At 33.8% G+C, this 22,055-nt stretch overlaps 1 protein-coding gene across 1 annotated transcript; it reads right to left on the bottom strand.

Moving 5' to 3' along the window:
* Nucleotides 1–8,461: 8,461 nt before the first annotated feature.
* LOC130962516 (plant UBX domain-containing protein 9-like) lies at nt 8,462–19,885 on the bottom strand. The gene is made up of 6 exons (XM_057888722.1): nt 19,802–19,885; nt 19,671–19,728; nt 18,826–19,190; nt 18,195–18,245; nt 17,996–18,108; nt 8,462–8,618 (listed from the first exon to the last, which is right to left on the bottom strand). Exons 1-6 carry the CDS (start codon nt 19,883–19,885, stop codon nt 8,462–8,464), a joined length of 828 nt encoding a protein of 275 aa, XP_057744705.1.
* Nucleotides 19,886–22,055: the final 2,170 nt, after the last annotated feature.

Raw genomic sequence — 22,055 nt, 5'->3', positions numbered from 1 at the left:
CTCATCATCATTCTCAACTATGAACGTGTGCCTGACAACCACCTCCGTTCTACCTTAGATTAAGTAGATATCTCTTGGATTCTTTAATCAGAATCTTCGTGGTATAAGCTAGAACTGATGGCGGCATTCAAGAGAATCCGGAAGGTCTAAACCTTGTCTGTGGTATTCTGAGTAGGATTCAATGATTGAATGACTGTGACGAGCTTCAAACTCCTGAAGGCGGGGCGTTAGTGACAGACGCAAAAGAATCACTGGATTCTATTCCGGCCTGATTGAGAACCGACAGATGGATAGCCGTGCCGTGACAGGGTGCGTTGAACATTTCCACTGAGAGGATGGGAGGTAGCCATTGACAACGGTGAAACCCTACATACAGCTTGCCATGGAAGGAGCCTTGCGTGTTTGATGAAGAAGACAGTAGGAAAGCAGAGATTCAGAAGATGGAGCATCTCCGAAACCTCAACCTATTCTCCATTACTGCATAACAAGTACTTATTTCATGTTCTTTTGCTTTTCACAATCAACCCTGATAATTTCTGATATCCTGACTAAGATTTACAAGATAACCATAGCTTGCTTCAAGCCGACAATCTCCGTGGGATCGACCCTTACTCACGTAAGGTATTACTTGGACGACCCAGTGCACTTGCTGGTTAGTTGTGCGGGGTTGCAAAAGTGTGATTGCAATTTCGTGCACCACCAGCCTTGAGAGCACCCTATGACAATAAATAAATAAAAAAGTGAGTATTCCACGAAGGGGGCTGTGATTTCCTCAGTTCATATTTCTGCCACATATGATATGATTAATATCCATTCTTCTGGCATACCTCTCTTTGTCGCAAAGCAGCTTCCTTCCTACATAAATAGCAAACAAGCTAGCTTACCTGCTCAGAAGTTTGGTTTCTAGGGATACACCTTCTCTAAGAGAAGAAACCTGCCAAAATTAAAATGAACAAGGACACGAAAAATCAACAAAGGCAGCACAAGGTGTAAAGTAGTTTCTATTGGTAAGTATTAAGCAAATGAAAAGTCAAATTCTTTCACGAATGAAAATAGCAAAGTACCTTTGAAAACAAATCTTCTACTTCTCTTTCACGAATATCATTGACAAACCCCAATTTGACAGTTTATCTTGTATTGAATTTAGGGGATTTTATCACCTTTTACCCACATTTATTCAATGAAATAGCATGGTTTTGTATATTCTCCTTTAATTGTGCTTAAGAGTGAAAACATGCTTTTTAGGTCTTAAAATAGCTAAATCTAATTCTCCTTGATTCCATTAGATGCCTTGATATGTTTGTTAAGTGATTTAAGGTTTAGGAGGCAAAGATTGGATCAAGGGAATGAAGAAAGAAGCATGAAAAGTTGGAGAACTCATGAAGAAATGAAAGAACCAGAAAGCTGTCAAGCCGACCTCTTCGCACTTAAACGACCATAACTTGAGCTACAGAGGTCCAAATGATGCGGTTCCATTTGGGTTAGAAAGCTAACATCCGGGGCTTCGAAACGATATAAGATTTTCCATAGTTGCATCGCGCATAGGGGCGCGCACGCGCACGGTACGCGGACGCGCCGATGGTGGCACATGACCCACTTAATGCAACACGTGGCCAGCGATTTTAGAAGCCTTGTGGGCCCAATCCAACTCATTTCTAATGCTATTTAAGCCAAGGATTGAAGGGGAATCAAGATACTTTTCATACTTTAGAAGTTAGTTACCAATTAGTTTAGTTTTGGAAGTAGTTTCTAGAGAGAGAAGCTCTCACTTCTCTCTAGAATTAGGATTAGGTTTAGTTCTTAGATCTAGATTTTAGATTCATCTTCTTCTACTTCTATCCTCTTAATTTCTAGTTGTTACATTCATCTTCCTCTATTCTTTTGTTGTAATTTCCTTTATATTGTTCTTGCACTTTGTTGTAGATCTACTTTTGTTCCTTCCATTTTCTTTCAATTCAATAAGAGGTAATTCATAATAATTGTTCTTCTTTGCTTTTCTATTATTGATCTCTTGCCTTTATAGTTAGATCTCTCTTTAATTCTTGCAATTTATGTTGTTTACTTGTATTGCACTCTATGTGTTTGTTGAAATGCCTCTTCTAGATTTAGTGTAGATTTTGTTCCTCTTGGCCTAGGTAGAGTAATTAGTGACACTTGAGTTATCTAATTCCTTTGTTGATTGATAATTGGAGAGATTGCTAATTGGTTTGGAGTGCACTCAAGCTAGTCTTTCCTTGGGAGTTGGCTAGGACTTGTGGCTCAAGTCAATTCATCTACTTGACTTTCCTTTATTTAGTAAGGGTTAACTAAGTGGTAGCAATGAACAATTTTCATCACAATTGAGGAGGATAACTAGGATAGGACTTCTAATTTTCATACCTTGCCAAGAGCCTTTTATAGTTATTAGTTTACTTTCATCGCCATTTACTTTCATGCCTCTTATCAAAACCCCAAAACAACTCAAACCAATAACAAGACACTTTATTGTAATTCCTAGGGAGAACGACCCGAGGTTTGAATACTTCGGTTTATAAATTTAGGGGTTTGTTTTAGTGACAAATAACTTTTTGTATGAAAGGATTATTGCTTGGTTTAGAAACTATACTTCGACGAGATTTCATTAGTGAAATTCTAAACCGTCAAAATGGCGCCGTTGCCGGGGAATTGTAATGGTGTTTGTTATTGGTTATTGTATATATGTGAATAGTGTGAATATGTTTGCTTTTGTTAGCTCTTGCTAGTTTTAGGATTTAATTTTCTTGCTTCTTATTTGATTTTTTTTTCATTTTCCTCTTGCTATCATGAATTCTCATCTTGGCTATGAGTTTGGTTATCAAAATGTTGTAGGAAATGAGGACTATAATGAAGATGTGTATCAAGAATGGAACAATCAAAGGTGGAAGGAACCATATGCATATGATCAATCTTCATGGCAACAACCTCCACCAATGCACTATGAAGAAGAGCCATTCTATGATGCATATCAATCCAATGGCTATGGTGAATCTCCTTGTGACTTTCAAGAGCCACCACCATATGCTTATGAACCCCCTCCTCAACATGGCCCCCAACCACACTCACAAGCCTCTTTTCACCAACCACCTTCATATGACCCTAATCCATATCCATCCTACCAACAACCATATGAGCCATATGAACCACACATAGAGCTACCACCATTCCAACATCAATATTTTCAAGAGCCACCTCCTCCATATTATTACCAAGATGAACCACCTCTAATATACGAAAATTTTCAACCACAAGATGAATACTACTTTCCACCACAACCTCCCATGGAAGAATACTCATATCCATTGATCCAAGAGCCACATGATCCTAATCATATTATCCAAGAGGAACAAGAGTCAAGGGATCACCTCAAGGAAGCATTGGATCAATTTCAAGCAACCATGGAGTGTGTTGTGCAACAAGTGGAAAGAATGGAAAACATTGAACCACCACAACTCTACCAAGAAGAACCACCTTCCTACTATGAACCCTTCCCCCCAAAATGATGAATCCTTCCAACCACCCCAATCTCTAATGGATGAAACCCTTGGTGTTCTTGTTCAAGGGCAAGAAGAGATGCAAAGGGATGTGCTAAATTTCATGGCCGCCTTGGATGCGGTAACAAATCAATTAGCCTCCCAATGCTTGAACACTCAAGGAACTCCCATGGCTACATGTGGAGAATCGAATGAAGAACATAGCATGAGGGAGAGATTAGAAACTCCGGTGGGAAATGAAGGAAGTTACTTTGTATTGGAACAATTGGAGGAAGCTTTAATTGTTGAAGACAAGAAAGAAGTGGTAGAAGACTTAGGAGATGCGGAGCCTCCATGGGAACATAAAGTTGAAGAAAACCCCTCCAAGATGATTGAAATTGATGCTAGGGAGGAAAGTGCACACCTTCCAAGGCATATTCCATATGAAGACTTGGATGGGATAGAGCAAGAATTGAATTCCCATGGCAATGAAGAGCAAGTATCAAGTCCTAGTGGTGGAGAATCCTTTGAACTTGAAGAGCCTTCTCCCGGTGCATTTGAAAATATTGTGGAGGTAAACTTCTTTCACCCTCCCAATTATAGTTTGATTAATGGAAAAGGCTTAAATAGTACTAATGAACAAAGGATTGGAATAGATAAATCTTGTGAAGAGGTGGAAGTCCTTAGAAATAGAAGGATGGGAGTGGAATACGCTTTGTCAAGATTGTTGGAAGCATCTCTGCCTAGGTTGCCATCTACTCCCTCACTTGAGTGGGTAAAATTCATTTCTATTAGCTTTATTGTCCCACTTGAGTATGGTTTGCTTGAAACGGATGGTCAACTTAGGATGCTTTGCGGGTTGAAGCGTAAGCGAAAGATGTTTCGTGGTTGGCGTTGCAAATCAAGGCTCATTATGGTTGATGCATCAAACATGAGATATAAAGGATGGAGTAGTGCTCAAATGGATGGGTCTAGAAGGATTGTTTGGCACTTTATAGAGAATTCATCTTGCTTACCACCCGGATGGACTAATAATGATGATCAACCTCAAGACGGGTGTGAAAACAAAGTGTGGGATCCCGGATTACAAAAAGAGGACCAACTTTGGGAGCCCCAAGCTTGTGAAGAACTCCATCAACACTTGGCTCAATCCATAAGAAATCTTGGGGCACAATGGAGAACCAAGCATTGGTGGGAGTTCCAAGATGAATACAAGCACAAGCCACCTTGATAAGAAGCTCCCCATAAGTCCAACTTAAGGACAATAAATAAAAGTGCTAGGTGGGAGACACCCCACCATGGTAAACTCTTTCCATACTCTTTTAGTTTGTTAATAAGTGAATAGAGTTGCCATTGTAGGTAGATTCTCATTTTCATTTTTATCTTTTGTAAATATTGGTAGAATTAGCTTAATTTCTTGTTTTTGTTGTTTTATTGAGTTTAGTTAGTAGTATAGTATGTTGAATAATGTTTTAGGGTGTTTTGGTAGCTATTTGGAGGATTGAAAGGCTTGGATTGGTGCAAGAACTTAGAAAAATTTTGAAAAACAGAACACCATCCACGCGTGCGCGCACCTAACGCGTACGCGCACCTGAGCATTTTTCGACCATCCACGCGGACGCGCACTGCACGCGTACGCGTGGATGCAAAATTTCACCTCCGGCCAAAAACCCGAGAGTTAGGCCTGCACTGTGCGAACATTGGGCCTAAGGCACAAGTCTATGCACGCGTGTGCGCACCCGGCGCGTACGCGCACATGATCTTAAATTGGCATGCACGCGCACGCGCACTGTGCGCGCGCGCGTCGATTGCACAATCTGCACTCTCGGTACTTTTACCCGAGAGTTGTGCCAGACTTGGGCCGACATTATGCCTCCGGCCTAACTCGATGCACGCGTGCGCGCACCTGACGCGTACGCGTCCTTCAACCAATATGAACATCGACGCGTAAGCACGCATGACGCGCACGCGTCGGTAAAAAAAAAAGTATAGTGGTGAGTATTCCCGCCTGTCACGCGGGTGACCCGGGTTCGATCCCCGGCAACGGCGCCATTTTGACGATTGGATTTTTGACGGTTTAGAATTTCACTAATGAAATCTCGTCAAAGTATAGTTTCTAAACCAAGCAATAATCCTTTCATACAAAAAGTTGTTTGTCACTAAAACAAACCCCTAAATTTATAAACCGAAGTATTCAAACCTCGGGTCGTTCTCCCTAGGAATTACAATAAAGTGTCTTGTTATTGGTTTGAGTTGTTTTGGGGTTTTGATAAGAGGCATGAAAGTAAATGGTGATGAAAGTAAACTAATAACTATAAAAGGCTCTTGGCAAGGTATGAAAATTAGAAGTCCTATCCTAGTTATCCTCCTCAATTGTGATGAGAATTGTTCATTGCTACCACTTAGTTAACCCTTACTAAATAAAGGAAAGTCAAGTAGATGAATTGACTTGAGCCACAAGTCCTAGCCAACTCCCAAGGAAAGACTAGCTTGAGTGCACTCCAAACCAATTAGCAATCTCTCCAATTATCAATCAACAAAGGAATTAGATAACTCAAGTGTCACTAATTACTCTACCTAGGCCAAGAGGAACAAAATCTACACTAAATCTAGAAGAGGCATTTCAACAAACACATAGAGTGCAATACAAGTAAACAACATAAATTGCAAGAATTAAAGAGAGATCTAACTATAAAGGCAAGAGATCAATAATAGAAAAGCAAAGAAGAACAATTATTATGAATTACCTCTTATTGAATTGAAAGAAAATGGAAGGAACAAAAGTAGATCTACAACAAAGTGCAAGAACAATATAAAGGAAATTACAACAAAAGAATAGAGGAAGATGAATGTAACAACTAGAAATTAAGAGGATAGAAGTAGAAGAAGATGAATCTAAAATCTAGATCTAAGAACTAAACCTAATCCTAATTCTAGAGAGAAGTGAGAGCTTCTCTCTCTAGAAACTACTTCCAAAACTAAACTAATTGGTAACTAACTTCTAAAGTATGAAAAGTATCTTGATTCCTCTTCAATCCTTGGCTTAAATAGCATTAGAAATGAGTTGGATTGGGCCCACAAGGCTTCTAAAATCGCTGGCCACGTGTTGCATTAAGTGGGTCATGTGCCACCATCGGCGCGTCCGCGTACCGTGCGCGTGCGCGCCCCTATGCGCGATGCAACTATGGCAAATCTTATATCGTTTCGAAGCCCCGGATGTTAGCTTTCTAACCCAACTGGAACCGCATCATTTGGACCTCTGTAGCTCAAGTTATGGTCGTTTAAGTGCGAAGAGGTCGGCTTGACAGCTTTCCGGTTCTTTCATTTCTTCATGAGTTCTCCAACTTTTCATGCTTCTTTCTTTATTCCCTTGATCCAATCTTTGCCTCCTAAACCTTAAATCACTTAACAAACATATCAAGGCATCTAATGGAATCAAGGAGAATTAGATTTAGCTATTTTAAGACCTAAAAAGCATGTTTTCACTCTTAAGCACAATTAAAGGAGAAGTTATAAAACCATGCTATTTCAATGGATAAATGTGGGTAAAAGGTTATAAAATCCCCTAAAATCAATACAAGATAAACCGTCAAAACGGGGTTTGTCAATCACCAGGGAGGTTCCCAACGTAGACTATTCTGCTCCCACGCCTACTCATTTTCAATCTGCGGCAATAAAATAATCGAAAAATAAGGAACAACAATAAAACTGAAAGGTGATTAGAAAACCTAAAATTAAGCTAATTCAGCCAGCAATTTCAATTCTCAGCAGAATAAAAATAGAACATCGAAAGGGAGAGAATAAAGAGGAAAATAAAATTGTACAATTGAATTAGAGAGAGTATATAGAGACTGTTGGGGGCGGAGAAGGGTTGAAATGGGCGAAAGGGATTTTATTTTACCTCTGATGATGAGACGGAATTAGGGATCGGTAGGTTTGCAGTGGAAGGCCTCCAGGTTAGGGTTTTTCAATTTTGTTTGGAGGAAGGTGAAGCCACGGCGGCCATTGTTGAATTGATTCGAATTGGTGAAGCCACTGAGGGGTTCACCTTGTCGAGATCCTTACGAGAACGAGAGGTTCTCGTAGTTCTTGTACTGCTTCAATCGACTCTCGCGGTACTTCTGTAGCTGTGGTTAAGCTTCACCCATGGAGGAAGGAGCGACGTTTGAAGGCTTACGACAAAGTGAGCACGACGGAGGCTTTAAGACGGAGGGAGCGGCGAAGCAGGGGTTGGAAGCGCGACGAAGCTCTGGGGTTAGGGTTGGATGCGGCGGCGGAGGGAGCCCGTACGACGCAAAGGACGACGGAGAGAGATCTGTGACGCCAGCGGCAGCGACAGCAGCGGAAGAAACTGGTGCGACGGAGAGAAGAAGCAACTCGATGACGGCAATTAAAATGACATTTGATATGGGTGAAGTGTAAATGGATCGAGTGGATAGAGATAAGATTAGTGTTATCTCAATATTTACCGACAGAAAATTTAAATTACAGACGGATTTTTCGTCTGTAATAATTTAATAAAATGTAGTGTTTTGTCTATTTAATTACAGACGGATTTTCCGTCTGTAACCATTTTTCACGGAAAAAAATTAATTTTTCCGACGGAATTATCGACGGATTCTATTTTCCGTCTGTAATTTATGCTAATCTATTTTTTTTTGTTTTCCGACAAAAAATCCCTCTGAAATTCCTTCTGTATTTCAGTGGGATAAAATCCGTCGGAAATATCTGTCTGTAATAACTAGTTTTCTAGTAGTGTGTTTCTCGCTCCTTCTTAGCTCCTCTGCGTAACCACCGCTGCGACACTCAACAGTCGCTGGTGCCGTCAAGTCCCACCCAACCTCCACTCGCCGCCGCCGCGTCATTTCCCCCTTTCTTTTCTCCTCCACCCTTTCCTTCTCTCTTTCTTCTTCTTCCTCTTGCCTTACCTCCGCAATCCCAGGACCACCGTCGCCTTCTGTTTTCGCTGCCTTTTACAACCCTAGAGCCGCTGCCGCTGCCTGATCGCTACCGTTGCCCCAACCCGTTCCAGCTAGCCCTCCATCTCTCGCTGACACAGAGCTCCAGCCCTTGTCGAGTCCGCGGTTCCACCCGTTCTTCCCCAGTCTACAAACCCAGAAACCACTGAACCTACATCATGCAACCATTCAAAAAAGTAGAAGAGAGAGAAGCAAAATATAAAAGGAAAGAGAGAGAGAGAGAGAGAGGAAGGAGTTGGCAGAGTTGACGGACTCTGACGGCAGCGACGAGCTCAGAAAATGGAAGGAGAGAGAGAAAGAGAATGGGGTTAGGGTTAGTGGCGGCGGTAATGGTGGGGAAAAGATGATGCAAATGATGATAAGGGTAATTTGGAGTTTTTATGTGATTTTTTAGTGTTTGGATAATTTTGTTATATAGAACTCATGTTTTATGGGTACAAATAGTAATTTCTTTTTTTATGGGTAGATATGTCAGCGTTTTCAACTTTCGTAGATAAAAATAGTAGCTTATTCTCTAAATTTTATTAAACTTGAGTATTTTTGAAGATATTATCAATAGCCTTAGTGTCTTTTTGTACCTTATTTTTTTCTAACATAACAATCCTTAATCAAAACAAGAATGTTAACTCAATTGGTCTTACTAATGGAACAAGAAAAATAAACTAACAAAAGATTTGTACATTAAAAAAAATAACATCCAAAATCTATATTGTTTCTCCAGATTTATTATAACTCAAAATCGTTAACCAGGGCATACATATGTATAAAGATATAAATTATTCTTACACGTTAAGAGCTAACTAAGCTTTAATATAGTTTCTGAGCATGTTAGCAAGTATCACTACTTCACCAGTGCACATAAATAATTATATTAGGGCAATTGATACAATTAACCTAAATAGAGAATACAATTACTTAATTCTATTAAATCAAAAACGTTACTTGAATCATCTGTAATCACTTTTTTATATAATTTGAATGAGCTCAATTCGAATTAGAAAAACGAATAGTAATTTAAATTAGATAAAGTCAAATTAGTAGAAGTTTTTGTAATTCGAATAAATTCAATTTGAATTATGTATGAATGTAAGTCTTACGTAGTTCGAATCAGCTTAGGCATGGATATGGTGTTAAGGTAGTTTGAACCAGAACGATTCGAATTATACATGCAAGGACAGTTCTAGTAATTTAAATGTGTCTGTTACAAATTTTTATAGTACCTCTAATATTTTTTAAGTCATTTTTTTAAATTATTTTTCATGATATAAAATATTTTGTTTGGATAAAATATTTTTTTTAAATTACTATGCGTGGAATAAAATATTTTTTTAGGAGTACTATAAAATTTTAGGAAATTCCGCCTATGTTACACTTGCGGTACATAGCCAGTCTCAAACACGAATAAAGGAGGAGGGTTGTGTTAGGTATTCAATAACCAACATAAAAATATAGTCGAATCCACATGCCATGACTATAAAATTTTAGGAGAATAAAATTACTTAATTCTACCAAATCAAAAACGTTACTTGAATCACCCATAATCATTTCTCTATTTAATTAGAATGAGCTCAATTCGAATTAGAAAAACCAATAGTAATTCAAATTAGATAAAGTCTAATTAGCAGAAGTTTTTGTAATTCGAAGTAATCCAATTCAAATTATGTATGGATGTAAGTCTCAGCTTGATTCGAATTAGACATGGATATGGTGTTAAGATAGTTTGAACCAGAGCGATTAGAATTATACATGCAAAGACAGCACTAATAATTTAAATGCGTCTGTTACAAATTTTTATAGTACTCCTAATATTTTTTAAATGATTTTTTTTAATTATTTTGCATGGTATAAAATATTTTTTTGGATAAAATATTTTTTTTAAATTACTATGCTTGAAATAAAATATTTTTTAGGAGTATTATAAAATTTTGTAATGTGCCAGTAACTTAAGTAAATAGATAATAAAAATATATTTTTTTAATTTTTATATTATTATTGATTAAGTAAAGTATTTTATTTAAAATTTGAGTACATGTATGTATTTATCAAAATCATTGGATATTACAAATTTTTATAATACTCCTAATATTTTTTAAATTATTTTTTAAATTATTTTATATGAAATAAAATATTTTTTTATAATATAATTTAAATAAATTTTAATTGAAAGACGAGATAGCGTCGAGAGGATGGTTAGTTTGGTGCCAGCCGCACATGCCACTTATCTTACTAATACTATAATAGCATCATATCTTTTTTTTTTCTTTTCGTCAATCATAATATTCTGAAACTTTATTATTTGATGGTGTTATATTTAACAGGAAAAACTCCTGTATCTTGTTGTGATAAGTGATATGGATGTCCATTAGTGATATGGGCGACTGAAGATTTCAATAAAGAAATTTGAAAACCAATTTTTAATAAAAGTTGATTTTGAACAACTATAAATAAGATTTTATAACCTTTACGTATAACACACAATTACAAGCAATAAAACAATAGCATTTCTCTTATATTATTCTCTCTTTCTTACTATTTTCTTTATTTCTTATATACTTTAATATTATTAAATATATTAATTATATCTATTATATTGATATAATAATTCTAGAGAATATTACTACTTGAGTTACCTAATTATATTTCCATATTTATATTTGTTACATCTTCCTTATTTATTTAATTCTACAACACGTTATCAGCGCGAGACTCTGATCAAATTTTTAAGAAGATTCAGGTAACAATTTTTTATTATGTCGAAACTCTCTCATCTTGAATTCAATACTCTTGATATATCTGGAAACAATTATTTATCATGGGTATTAGATGCTGAAATTCATCTTGATTCAATGGATCTTGGAGATACCATTAAGGCTGAAAATAATGCATCCTAGAAGGATAAAGTCAAAGCCATGATTTTTCTTCGTCGTCATCTTGACGAAGGATTGAAAAATGAATATCTCACATTAAAAGATCCCGCAGATCTTTGGAAATACCTTGAAGAAAGGTATAATCATCAGAAAACGGTGATACTTCCTCAAGCTCGATATGAATGGACGCACTTGCGTCTACAAGATTTTAAATCCATAAATGAATATAATTCTGCAATGTTTCGAATCACCTCATGAATGAAATTATGTGGAAAAAAGATCACTGATCATGATATATTGGAGAAAACTTTCTCAACCTTCCATGCCTCGAATGTGCTCCTACAACAGCAGTATCGAGAAAAAGGGTTTAAAAAATATTCTGAGTTAATTTCTTGCCTTCTTGTTGCTGAACGCAATAATGAGTTGCTATTGAAAAATCATGAAGCGCGCCCAGCTGGCGCCGCCCCATTTCCTGAAGTAAATACGGCAAATTACCCCAGAAGAGGTAAATGGCAAGCTTTTAATAACAAGAAAAATTATGGAAGGAAAAGGAATTATATTCAAAAGAGATGATCTCACCAAAAGTGGGATAAAGAAAGAAATATCGGGCAGAATAAATCAACAGAGGATAAGTGTTTCTGTTGTGGTGGAAAGGGCCATTGATCACGTACCTGCCATACCCCAAGGCACCTAGTCGATCTTTACCAGGCATCTTTGAAAAAGGATGACAAGGGAAAATAATCGAATTTCGTTTCAAATGATGCTGAAAATTCCACCACTCATTATGATGTATCTGATTTCATTGAGGATCCTGAAGGAAATATTGGTCATTTGATCAATGATTGAATAGTTTAAAATGTGGGATTGTTATGTATCCATGTAAATAAATAATATAAAGAAATTATTATTAAGTTTTATTTTCTATGTATTTAAATTTCAAATGTGATGTATATAAATAATGAAATATTAATGTTTATGAATTTTGAAATCATTAAATATGTTATGTTTTAAAAAAAATTTAGTATATGACATTAATTTTATGTGCAGTATTTCTTAGAAAAATAATTCCGATTAATTATTCAATTTAACTGTGCATACTACTCATTTTATTATTATTTGTCTTTGAAGAGAATGACAAGGATATGTAATGAAGATGTATGCCTTGCGGATAGTGCAAGTTCGCATACCATTCTCAAAAGTGATATATATTTTACCCATCTTGTGCCAAAAGAAGAATGTGGTAATACTATTATTGGCTCAGGCAATGTGATTGAAGGCTCCGAAAGAACTATAATTTTGTTTCCCGGAGGAACAAAATTCATAATAAATAATGCACTGTTGTCTACCAAGTCTCGAAGAAACTTGTTGAGCTTTAAAGATATTCACCGAAATGGATATCATATTGAGACTATGAATGCGGAAAATCATGAGTATTTATGTATCACAACTCATGATTTAAATAAAAAGGTAATATTAGAAAAGTTACCCTCACTTTTATCTGGGTTGTATTATACCAAGATTAGTGCAATTGAATCACATGCCACTTTAAAGCAGAAGTTTACTAGCCCAAATTATTTCATAACTTGGCACGACTGATTGGGTCATCCGAGAACAACCATGATGAGGAGAATTATTGAAAACCCTCATGAACATTCACTAAAAAATCAGAAGATTCTTAAAACTAGTGAATTTTGTTGTGCTACATGTTCTCAGGGAAAGTTAATATTAAGGCCATCACCAGTAAAAATTGGATTTGAGTCCCCTGAATTCCTAGAAAGGATTCAAGGTGATATATGTGGACCTATTTATCCACTATGTGGATCTTTTAGATATTTTATGATCCTAATAGACGCATCTTTGAGATGGTCACATGTGTGCTTATTGTCTTCTCACAACCTGGCGTTTGCGAGATTACTGGCTCAAATTATTCGATTAAAAGCACAATTTCTAGAAAATCCAATCAAAACAATTCGCCTTGATAATGCTAGTGAATTTACTTCATAAGCTTTTGATGCTTATTATATGGCTAATGGAATAAGTGTTGAACATCCAGTAGCTTATGTTCACACACAAAATGGGTTAACAGAATCACTTATTAAACGCCTCCAATTAATTGCTAGACCCTTACTTATGAGAACAAATCTTCCGACCTCGGTTTGGGGGCATGCTGTTTTACATGCCGCAGCACTTATTCGTTTGAGGCCAACGAGTTACCATCAGTTCTCTCCTTTGCAATTAGCTTTTGGCCAGCAGTCAAATATCTCTCATTTAAGAATATTTGAGTGTGCGATATATGTTCCCATTGCACCACCTAATCTCACCAAAATGGGACCCCAAAGAAAATTGGGGATATATGTTGGATATGATTCTCCCTCTATAGTGAGGTATCTTGAGATACAAACTGGAGATATGTTTAAAGCCCGGTTTACGGATTGTCATTTTGATGAATCAAAATTTTCAACATTAGGGGAAGAGAATAAGCTTCCTAAAAAGGAACTTAATTGGAATGCATCATCATTGATGCATTTAGATCCTCGATCAGGGCAATGTGAACTAGAAGTTCAAAAGATTATACATTTGCAAAGAATAGCAAATGAATTGCCTGATGCATTTTCCGATACAAAGAGAATAACCAAGTCGTATATACCAGCGAAAAATCCTCCAATTCGAATTGATGTCCCAGTTGGACAAATTGCCACCGAAGCAAATACAAGCCAGAAGCGTGGCAGACCTGTCAGTTCCAAAGACAAAAATTCTCGAAAGAGAAAAGAGGTAAATAATATTCCTGTTAAAAAAGACATAGTAGAGGCACCTGCAGTTGTCCAAAATTCTGATATAGTGTTAATGCCAGAAGACGTTCAGGTACCTGAAAATTATGAAAATGACGAGATCTCGATAAATTATGTCTTTACAGGAAAGAAATGGGACCGAAATAAGACAATTGTCAATGAAATATTTGCATATAACGTGGCATTAAATATCATGCATGAAAGTAAGGATCTTGAGCCAAGATCAGTCGAAGAATGTCGACTAAGGAATGATTGGCCAAAATGGAAAGAAGCCATGAAGGCTGAGTTAGACTCACTTGCAAAACGTGAAGTCTTTGGACCTATAGTCCGTACACCAGAAAATGTAAAACTTGTTGGATACCGGTGGGTACTTGTGAGAAAACGAAATGAGAAAAATGAAGTTGTGCGCTATAAAGCCCGACTTGTGGCACAAGGTTTTTCACAAAGGCCCGGTATAGATTATGAAGAAACGTATTCCCCTGTAGTGGATGCGATAACATTGCGTTATTTGGTCAGTTTATCTGCATATCATAAACTGCATATGCATTTAATGGATGTGGTAACAACCTATTTATACGGCTCATTAGATCGGGATATCTATATGAAAGTCCTTGAAGGACTAAAGATATCTAAACCATCCAATGAATATTCGCAAGGGTTATACTCAGTCAAATTGTAAAGATCTTTATATGGTCTAAAGCAATCTGGACGAATGTGGTATAATCGTCTTACTGAGTATCTGGCCAAAAACGATTTCAAGAATGATGATATATGCCCGTGTGTTTTCATAGAAAACAGCTTCTGGATTCATTATAATTGCTGTGTACGTTGATGATTTAAATATCATTGGGACTCCTGAAGAGATTCCAACAATTATAAAAACTCTAAAAGAAGAGTTTGAGATGAAAGATCTTGGAAAGACTAAATTTTGTCTCGGCCTGCAGATCGAGCATACAAAAGACGGGATCTTTATTCATCAAACAACATACACAGAGAAAATCTTAAAAAGATTTTATATGGATAAGTCACATCCTTTGAGTACCCCAATGATCGTAAGATCTTTGGATGTGAAAAATGATCAATTCTGCCATAAAGAAGAAAATGAAGATATCATTGGTCCTGAAGTACCATATCTTAGTGTCATTGGAGCGCTAATGTATCTGGCTAATAATACGCGACCTGATATATCATTTGTTGTGAATTTACTAGCAAGATATAGTTCCTCTCCAACCAGAAGACATTGGAGTGGAATCAAACAAATCTTTCGATATCTTCATGGGACGGTTGATATGGGATTGTTTTATCCCTATGGATCCAAGTCACAATTAGTTGGCTATGCAGATGATGGATACTTGTCTGATCCACAAAAAGGGAGATCTCAAACAGGATACCTGTTTACATATGGTAGAACAGCTATATCATGGAGGTCCACAAAATAGACGATTGTTGCAACATCCTCTAATCATGCCAAAATATTGGCGATTCATGAAGCTAGTCGCGAGTGTTTTTGGATGAGGAGTCCGATTCAATATATTTTGTCATCATGTGGATTGATTGATCATAAGATAGCTCCAACTGTCCTATTTGAAGATAATACAGCATGCATTGCTCAACTTAAGGGTGGATACATTAAAGGTGATAGAACGAAGCATATTTCTCCCAAATTCTTCTTCACTCGTGATCTTCAAAATCAAGGGACAATTGATGTCCAACAGATCCGCTCAAATGATAATCTGGCAGATTTATTTACAAAGTCACTCTCAAAATCCTCCTTTAAAAGATTGGTACATGAGATTGGGATGCGCCGATTTCGAGACATTAAATAATGTCGGCAAGAGGGGGAGACTGTACTCTTTTTTTTTGGTCAAGTTTTTTTTCCATTGGATTTTTCTTGACAAGGTTTTTAATGAGGCAACCCCATCATTAAAGAATATTGTACTCTTTTTCCTTCACTAAGATTTTTTTTTCTACTGAGTTTTTCTTTAGTAAGGTTTTAACGAGGCAATAATCCTAAATGGTCATCCAAGGGGGAGTGTTGTGATATGGATGCCCATTAATGATATGGGCGGCTGAAGATTTCAATAAAAAATTTGAAGACCAACCTTTAATGAAGGTTGATTTTGAACAACTATAAATAAGGCTTCATAGCCTTTACGTACAACACACAATTACAAGCAATAAAACAATAGTATCTCTCTTATACTATTCTCTCTTTCTTACTATTCTCTCTTTCTTACTATTCTCTTTATTTCTTATATACTTTAATATTATTAAATATATTAATTATATCTACTATATTAATATAATAATTCTAGTAAATATTACTACTTAAGTTACCTAATTATATTTCCATATTTATATTTGTTACATCTTTTTTATTTATTTAATTCTACAACATATCTTACCGTTGTAAATATTTTTGTGATTAACTTTTTGTCCTTTTTTGTAAAAGTATAAGAAAATATTTTATATTTATATCAATCAAATCAAATAAATGATTAAGTATTATGATACTCTTAATAATTATAAATCAAAATACATTAAACGAAAAATTAATATAAATTAAAATAAAATTAATTTATTTATTATAATTAAATTCAATAATTAAAATAATTAATAATATAAAATAAATAAAAGGTCATTTTTTAAAAAGCGTTGCATTCTCTATTTATATTATATGTACACTAAAATTAGTTATTAAAGTCAGTTATCAGTATAAAATATATGCTGAAATATAAATACATATTAAAAATAAATTAAATCACACATGTATTTATATATAAATATATTAATGACTGATTTTAATAATTGATTTTGGTGTATAAATAACATTTTTAATTATTTTATAACGCATTATCATTTGTGATTTATCTATATATCTATTCTATTTTTCTCACAATGTAATCCATTTATATACCTATTCTATTCTAGATATTTTTGTGATTAAGTTTTTGTCTTTATTTTTGTCCGAAAGTATAAAGAAATTTGTCTCAAAATAGAAAAAATGATAAAAATATCGTTATTCTTGTTGTTATCTATGACCAAATAAATTTTTCTATCTATACTCTATAGTATATCTTTGTTTTTTTTTCTACGAAATAAAATTTAAACTTTGTCAAAATGGAACCACTTACATAAAAATGTTTAAAACGTCTTTTTTTTAAAATATTTTTTATTAATTAAAATTTAACATATATAATCGATCAAACTGTGTTATTTTTGTTAAAATTAGACGAAACAAATTGATTTGATTGAAAAATCGATAAATCAAATTTTGAATCGATCTAAATTAATATTCTTTTTTATAGAAAATGGCTATAATAGTCTTATTATAAAAAATGACTAAAATATTCTTATTATATATATATTAATTTTGAAAATTCTAAATTCTAATTCAATGATAGCATAGAGAGAAGAGAAAGATTAGGATTTAGAATTTTTAAAATATATAATAGAAATATTTTAAGTCATTTTTCATAGGAGTATTATAGCAATTTTCTATAAAAAAATTAAAATAGATCGATTTAAGATTTGATTTATCGATTTTTCGGTCAAATCAGTTTGTTTGGTCTAATTTTCACAAAAATAACACAGTTTAATCGATTATATAGGTTAAATTTTAATTATTAAAAAATAGCGTCTTTATGTGAGTGTTTTTCTGTCGAAATATATGTAGAAAAATACATTTCTGTATATTTATTTCTTAATTTATGTATTATATATTGACTAATTTGTATTTAAGTTGAGATACAGACTTTATAGTATTTTTTTAAGTAAATTAACAACTTAATTCCTGAAAAATTTGGCATCACACAAATTTCTTTTTTTTTTTTTTCTTTCCGCTCTCTTATTCTTGTGATATATATTCATGCGGCAGTATGATACTCATGTCCGATTCTTCTGCTGTTGTTGCTTTGCTTTGCTCTATTTTGCTTATTATTTCTTTAACTATAAATTCACGTTCTTTTTCTTCTTCAGCCGCAGTCTAAATTCAAATATCATTTGAAAATATAAATAAGAAATATTAATATATATTATAAAAATTAAAAAATTAAAAAAAAAACTCATAACCTTTAAGGACAGTGAAAGTGCTTCAGCCAAATCATCATCGTCCAATGAACCCTGAAAAAATAATGTTTCAATATGGAAAACTTGAGAAAAACTTTAAAAAAATTAAATAGGTGGTTAGCTTTTGCATATATAAGTGTGTGTTGTAGTGTCTATATATACTCTATACTAAGATGGTTATCGTATCTTAAAAAAATATTATTAAGATTAAAACAATATTTATTTATTATATAATAATATTTTTTAGTTTAAAAAAATATTATTAAAATATAAAAAAATATAATTTTAATTTTAAAATTATTTATATAGTCACTATAATTATATGTACTATACACTCAACCATATATATAGGTTTCTAATTTTCTTCTTATGGTTCTGCTTCTAAAAATTAGTTTATTTCGTCAAATGTTAACTAATGAAAAATTAAAATTTAGCATATTCTGTTATACAAAACATTTTGCGATATGAATTTTAACATATTGCAATAGCATTTAAATAAACTAAAAACACTGACAAAATAAAATTTTAAAAAAACTATTTAAACAAAAAGAAAAAGATTTTAATTTTAAAATAACAAAAACTCATCTAAAAAAAAACTAGAAAGAAATTAACTTTATATTGTGGAAATACATACATTAACATTGGTATTCATTGAAGCCTCAATTGCAGCTCGAATCATATCTTCCTCAACATCATTATCAACATCATTATCAGATACATGCTGTGAGACACTGGGATCTGATGAATAATGGTCATTGTAATGATAATCACGAGCTTCACGTGGCGAATTTTCGGTTTCATTTTGAATTGTAGAAACAGCATATTGTGGTGAATGTAAATTACTATCACTAGCACCATTAATTCCATTAGGTGAACCTCTAATAAGTTCTCTTCTCTTATAAATTCTATTAAGTAGTAGTGACGGTCTAAACATTCTAGCAACAAAAAGCAACAGGGCCATCATCCAACTTAACCAACCTCGATTTCTGATTATTGGTGCTAGCATCAAGAATTGTCATTCACAAAAAAATAAAATATTAGATAAACATGAGAGTAATATTTTCAAATTTATTCTTTAAAATAACTATAAATTTTGAAACAAACTACTCCTTCAAAAGAAAAATTAAAGAGTAAAATATATATATTTTGTTCTTAAAATTTATTAAAAGTTTTAAAATTATATCTAAATTTTATTTTATTTTAATTTTGTCCCATTAATTTTTCAAAAAATTTAGTATTAATTTAGCAATAATTTTACAAGAATCATTATCAACAAATAAATCAGAGATAGTTATCATATATTATTATTAAATTAATCATAAAATTTTTAAAAATTTAATTATTAAAAATATATTTGATGCACATCGAAAATTTATAAAATAAAATTAAAATAAAATAAAATTTAAAAATATTTTTTTAATTTTTGACAAACTGTAAAAATAAAAAATATACTTAATCAAAAAAATCATAGATACATACTATTATTATATTGCTGGAAATGAGCATTAATAGCTTCATTCACGTTTCCTCCCGATTCCTAATAGCATCAATCAAAGTTGTTAAAAGAAAAAGAAAAATATCATAATTATAATGATAGAAAAAGAGATTACCTCTATCCTTTGGAGTGCAAGAGACTCGGGTGCGCCGGTCATTCGCTTGAAGTAAGCGACGTCGTTTTGCGACGGAGTTGCCATCTATCTCAGGGAGGAATGAATTACGTAAGTGTTGTGAGTTACTTTGCTCCACCTTTAACTATTTATACCATTTCTATTCCAAAGAAATTATTTCTTAAACATATTTAGATACAATTTGTATTTGTATCTCCATACATTTAAGAACCAACAAATATTTCAGTTATTATGTGTGTTTACACTTTACAGTTATGCACACGCTACTTTGCAATTAAATTAAATTAGCACACTAAATTTAACTAAAATAAAGCTTGCAAATTTTCCTTAAGATTTTGGGGCGGATCATGATAAAAAAAAACCTGCAAAATCTGTTTAAAATTTTACACTTTATAATTATACACACGCTATTTTGTAATTAAATTAAATTAGCACGCTAAATCTAATTAAAATAAAACCTGTGAAATTTGCTTAAGATTTTGAGCCGGATCATGCTAAAAAAGGTCTACAAAATCTGCTTAAGATTTTGCACTTTATAGTTATGCACACGCCACTTTGTAATTAAATTAAATTAGCACGCTAAATTTAACTAAAATAAAGTCTACAAAATCTGCTTAAGATTTTGGGCCGAATCATGCTAAAAAAACGCCTAAAGACACGACGTCGTTTTTGTTTTGGTTGTAGACTTGTAGCGGGAGGGAAAGGAATTTAATCGGATAGTTAGAGAGATAGAATTAGAAATTATGTTTTGTTATTCTAGACTTGGGCATTGGTTTGGTTTGGTTTTTCAATCCGATCCCACCCAAAAAGAAAAAGACTTATAGTGTTATACAATGCGAAGTCAGCAAGAGATGGAGTAGAGAAAGAAAATAAAATCAACAACAGAAAAATAGAGCAATGGTTTTTTTGAATATGTTTGTAAGTGACTTTTCTTAATATTTAACTTATAAAAAGTTATAAATATTAATATTTGGTATAATTTTTAAGATTAATTTATAATTTTTTAAAAAGTTAATTAAAGTAGTTCTGATAAAATTAAAAAAAATGACTTCTTTTGTAATAAAATTTTTTTTTTGTTAAAATAAACACTTCACTTTTTATGATTTATGTGAGAAAAATTAGGGTTTGATTCGAGGTGGATCAATTATAAAAGGAAAGTAGTAATTATAGTTTCTTACTCTATTATTGTTGAAGGTCAACTTTTTGCCTTTTTCAAGCTAAATGGAGATATTCGGAAAAAAAATCTCTATCATCTTACCTTTTTTTGTGTGTAAAAGATTTATTCTTTTTACCAAATAAGATAGAGTAAAACGGTCTCATTCAAAGTATCTATATCAACCAAAAGTGTCCTACAGTTAATTATTTATTCTTACGGATGACTCTATTCTTTTCTGTAAGATCTCAAAGGACAGCTATGAGCTAGCTACATATGAAGGCGTGAAAAAGTTAATTTACATAAATATGTTCTTTTCTTTAGCAATAATACCTCAAGTTAATAGTCAAAATCGTCCCTGAAAGATATCCCGATCTCCATTTTGGTTCCTAAAAGATAAAATTAATCAAAAGCGTTCCCAAAAGATACCGACATTGGTGGAGTTTGTCCTTCCATCATCTTAGTTACTGAGATGTGTAACGTTTGCTAAGCTGGAACGTTAAGTTACAGCATGGCATACTCCAGCATGGCTAACGTTAATGCTGAGCAGATAACTTTGTTTATTTAGCTCAAATTAGTCCTAATGTTACAACTCTAATCCCAATTTGAAGCATAAATGTGTGTGATTCTCTTGGTAGATGATCTTGTATATTTGCTCAGTCACTGTCATGATGAATGGAAGTCACGGCAGTGACTTGCCATCTCAGTCTCTTGGTAGCCATGATTCCAACTCTTCTATGCGATGGAGGAGGAAGATCAAGGATCGGACATGCTTTTGCAGGTTGAAGACAACGATCAAGAAATAGGTACAAGAGAGAATCTAGATAGGTTGTTCCACACTTGTGCAAGATACCCGATGAGTTAGGGTTAATTAATTTTGTTTCTATTTTTCTATGTCTATTTTGTTGGGCAATTGAAATTGATATTTTTTCTGAAAATATTCAGAAGGGAAGCCACTGCAAGTTCTTTAGGCGGGGTTGATGATGATGGGTATGAAGCAGGGGCAGAAACTGATGTAGAGGTTGGCAGTGACTATGATGAATGGAGATTGAATGTGTCATGGAGAGTGGGTAGCTTGGAGGG

Source organism: Arachis stenosperma, chromosome 2 (genome assembly GCF_014773155.1).
Source record: "Arachis stenosperma cultivar V10309 chromosome 2, arast.V10309.gnm1.PFL2, whole genome shotgun sequence".
Taxonomy (NCBI): domain Eukaryota; kingdom Viridiplantae; phylum Streptophyta; class Magnoliopsida; order Fabales; family Fabaceae; genus Arachis; species Arachis stenosperma.
The sequence above is the reverse complement of the archived record's forward strand: the minus strand, read 5'-3'. Positions and strand labels throughout refer to the sequence as shown.

What these genes read in the sequence shown, in the direction of transcription:
- LOC130962516 (XM_057888722.1), bottom strand. Translation starts at nt 19,885, where the DNA reads ATGGCAACTCCGTCGCAAAACGACGTCGCTTACTTCAAGCGAATGACC. An exon ending in TTGCACTCCAAAGGATAGAG is followed by an intron (nt 19,729 to 19,801) that starts GTAATCTCTTTT and finishes TGATGCTATTAG; the next exon opens with GAATCGGGAGGAAACGTGAA. An exon ending in TTTCCAGCAATATAATAATA is followed by an intron (nt 19,191 to 19,670) that starts GTATGTATCTAT and finishes TCTTGATGCTAG; the next exon opens with CACCAATAATCAGAAATCGA.